At 39.0% G+C, this 3646-nt stretch overlaps 1 protein-coding gene across 1 annotated transcript in view; it reads left to right on the top strand.

Moving 5' to 3' along the window:
* The first annotated feature begins 1602 nt into the window (after nt 1-1602).
* CDC42SE2 (CDC42 small effector 2) overlaps nt 1603-3646 on the top strand; it is a 50757-nt gene continuing 48713 nt past the window's right edge. The window contains exon 1 of the mRNA XM_019555288.1: nt 1603-1983. Coding sequence (XP_019410833.1) covers nt 1930-1983 — 54 coding nt within the window. The 5' untranslated portion in view covers nt 1603-1929. The remainder of the gene's footprint in view (nt 1984-3646) is intronic.

Raw genomic sequence — 3646 nt, 5'->3', positions numbered from 1 at the left:
TGATTTTCCCATCTGTGAACAGAAGTACCAAATCTTTGTTGTAGAAAAAATTCAAATGACATGTAAATCCCTTTATCTCCAAAATTGAAATGCATAAATCGTAATCTCTTCAGGATAGAAGGGCACTTATACACATCTCAGACATCTGCTCCGACGTGTGCTAATTAGTATGCCTTGGAGCAGCATCAATTTAATCAAGTCTGCTGGAGCATCTTATTTAATGCACTCCAGCAGCCTCTGTTACATGTATTCAGCATCTCCATGCTTCAGAATGGTGGTGAGAGTGCTTGAACTAAAGCTGGTTGAACAAGCTTTAGTTCAAGCACCCCATCCACCATTTTGAAGCATGGGATGCTAAATACACGTGACACTGCAGGCACTTTAATTAGTGTTTCTCAGAGCTGCTCTAATTAAATCATCACCTCCCCCTCCACCCTGGAGCATATGGAAAGATACTAGAAGATTGTTTTTCTGCTTGTATGTACAGTAGGTCCCAAATTTCTTTGAGGGTCACGAGACACTACAATAATACAAGTAATGGAGTATATGGATACTCCGTTGGATACAAGTTGGAGTGGAATCGAGCTATATTGTAAAAAAATTAGTTCATTATAATTTTCTAATCACTTCATTTAATTTTCTGTTTGTTTCCAAAGTAAGGATGACACAGATTGTACGATAAATGACAAGAATGAAATCTGGAGGGATTTACTTCCTTGCAGTTTCAGTGGGAGGAAAAACATAGGTTAAAAATTAGCAATTAAACTACAGTTTCATAATGAATGGATGGAATTCTACGTGGCAGTTGTTCCACACCAGGAGAGTTAGTGTTTTAAGGAAACAGCCCAATACTTAACATATACATTCCTGTTATAAAAACAATTGTTTATGAAGCTGAAGGGTGGAGAGTGGGATGAGTGTTTTTGTTTTTATTTTTTATTATATTGACAGTATTCTGTAATGGCTTCAGAACACTGATAACTTTTTTTTCAGAATTAGGATGAGTTTTTTAGTTGGCACTGGGCACCCAGTCACAACACAGTTCATTTGCACTGTGCATGGGATATTAACTGCGTTTTTTAACTGGGTTGGAGAATTTGTACTGAATATCAATCACTGTTTTAATAGAGCTCAAGGGACAAAACTCCTTCAGAAGTTAATCTTTATGGGTTTTTTGACTCCTGTGTACTCATCAACTTTCAATGCAATTGAAAGGTAGAAGGAATGGGCCAACACTGGGGGTGAGAAGACTTGAAGATGAGCCTGTAAATATTCCCTAAACTGCAACATTATTTTTAAATATAGATTCTTGTTACTACTTTTACAAAAACATTATGGCATCCTCATTATAGATTAGTAACCCTGGTCTGTGTTATTTTCAGGTGTTCATGTAGAAATAGAAATCTGATTAAAATGTGTGTCTGTTTTTGTATCTGTGTATTATTCACAGTTTGTTAGTGTCTTTCAGATGTGTGGTCGGAAATGTAATCTAAAAAGCCAGCGTTGTAAATGTGTTTGTCTGTAGGAGGTGGGGGAAGGGTGGTTCTGGTTAAAAAAAAAAATCTTTCTTTCCTTCTGACATTATGCACATTTTTATTTCAGGTTGTTGCCTGTGGACTAGGGACCAAGGGACCACTTACACCTGCTGCTTCTGTGGTGCTGGGACCAGCGTCTTGAGAGAGAAGATTCCTTCACCTTTTTTTTGTTTTTCTTTTTGGTTTTGTTTTGGGTCTTTTTTTTTTTTTTGTCATCAACCTGAATAGCCCAGGACTTGCCTTTGGGGAAGAGCACAGCAGAAGATAAGTTTTTCTGCTTTGGGACTATTATACATTAATTGAGTTAAGGAACTGGCTACGTGAAGATTGGAGCAGAAATTGAGTATTTTGTTTCTTCTCCCAGCCTGTGCACTCACACTTTAGACTGTAAACAATGAGTGAGTTCTGGTTGTGTTTTAACTGCTGTATTGCAGAACAGCCTCAGCCTGTAAGTATGAATCTAAGCATTGTTTGTGTATGTAATTAAGTGTGTTGTTAATATCTTTAATTACTACTGTTGACTAAAGAAGCATTCTGAGACTGAGGAAATTATCTAGTATCTCCATGATATAGAAATAATCTTATAGATGCAGACTGATATCAAAATGATATTTTCCTTCTCTTATGTTTAAAATGAAGAATGAATTCAGTTCTGCTCTTTTCAGACCTACTTAAAGTCTGTGGAGCATATTCGGTACGGCAGTGAAAGCCAGTGTTTTTGGGAGGCATGCCACAACTTAGCCCTGCACCCTTCCTAAGTGTCATAGTGATCCCCTTCTGCTCAATCTGCTGCTTTGCTTTCTTCTCCCTACTCTGTGCCTCCTGCCCAGTCTCTTCCTCTGCTTTCCGCCCTTCTCTGTTTTCAGCTTCCTGCCTTATCTGCTTCTGTGCCATCTCTCTTTTCTCTACAGTTTGTTTGCCACACAGAGGCTGCCCATGCCACTTGTGCCTCAAGTTGGCCACCCTAGCTCTAGAGAATTGGGGGGCAGGTTGGGGAGGGGGAGAGGAGTACAAAAAAAGGTGGCTTATTGTGTCAGAAATAGATGAAACCCAGAAGTACAAAAATACAAAGGTAGTTTGTTGTAATACTGTTTTAATCTCAGCTGAAGGCAGGTATGGCAGAAGGCAACAAAAAAGAATGTGCTATTAACTTGATGAGTTCAGGAATTTTCCCCATGCCTCTAGTTGCTGCCTTCCAGGTCTTTGGGTGAAACCTTGACTGGCTGTGTTTCACAACTTGATTTGCACCATAGTGTAGACAAATGGGTGTGATATGGGTAAGAAACACACAAGCAGGTAAATGCAAAACAAAGGTATTTCAAAGCACTATGGCAAGTATAAGAAGTTAGGCTCTCAGGAAAAAGGCAGGGTATGTAACTGTACCACATTAATTTATTAAAACACTGAAACAGAGAAATGATATTTCTTCAACTAGAGTTTCAAGAAATGCCAATTGGGCCTTTGCTTTCAGCTACATAGGTGTTATCTCCCCTCCATCCCACCCCCCAGCAGTACAGTAGTGTTAGTCAGTCTGCCATGCATGTACAGTAGACCAGGAATTTGATTAGCAGCTTTAGTAGTGTCTTTCTTGTTTCATGTGGGCAAACTTGACCATGTTGTAAGTATAGAACAGATGGTTCAATCTCCCATACAGTGTGCTAGAAATGATAGTCAGCCCCGAGGACTATACTTATATAGGAAGTAATAAAACAGTTGCATATGAATAATGCCCATCCTAATGATAGGCCCAGCTGGGAGTATTTAGTATGTGAATAAGTTGAAGCCATCAGAAAATGTAATGCCTGCTTACTTTTGTCATACTATCAAGGCCTATATCTGCACACAGACCAAGAGCAAAAACGAATCCTAAAGTAATAACAAAAATATAAGTAATTTGACAACTTACTCCTCCACAAAATAAACATGACCTAAAGCCAATTTTAATGAAACAGAATTGGGGGGAGGAGCTCATATCTCAGATGCCAACATGAGCAGTTAGAATTCATAAAGCCAAGGCTGCAGCTGAACTCCAACTAGCTTCAAGCATCAAGGACAACAAAAAGTCCTTTTTCAGATATGTGGGGAGCCGGAGGAAAAGCAAGGGCAATGTT

This window comes from Crocodylus porosus, unplaced genomic scaffold (genome assembly GCF_001723895.1).
Source record: "Crocodylus porosus isolate Cpor-Errol unplaced genomic scaffold, CroPor_comp1, whole genome shotgun sequence".
NCBI lineage: Eukaryota > Metazoa > Chordata > Crocodylia > Crocodylidae > Crocodylus > Crocodylus porosus.
The sequence above is the reverse complement of the archived record's forward strand: the minus strand, read 5'-3'. Positions and strand labels throughout refer to the sequence as shown.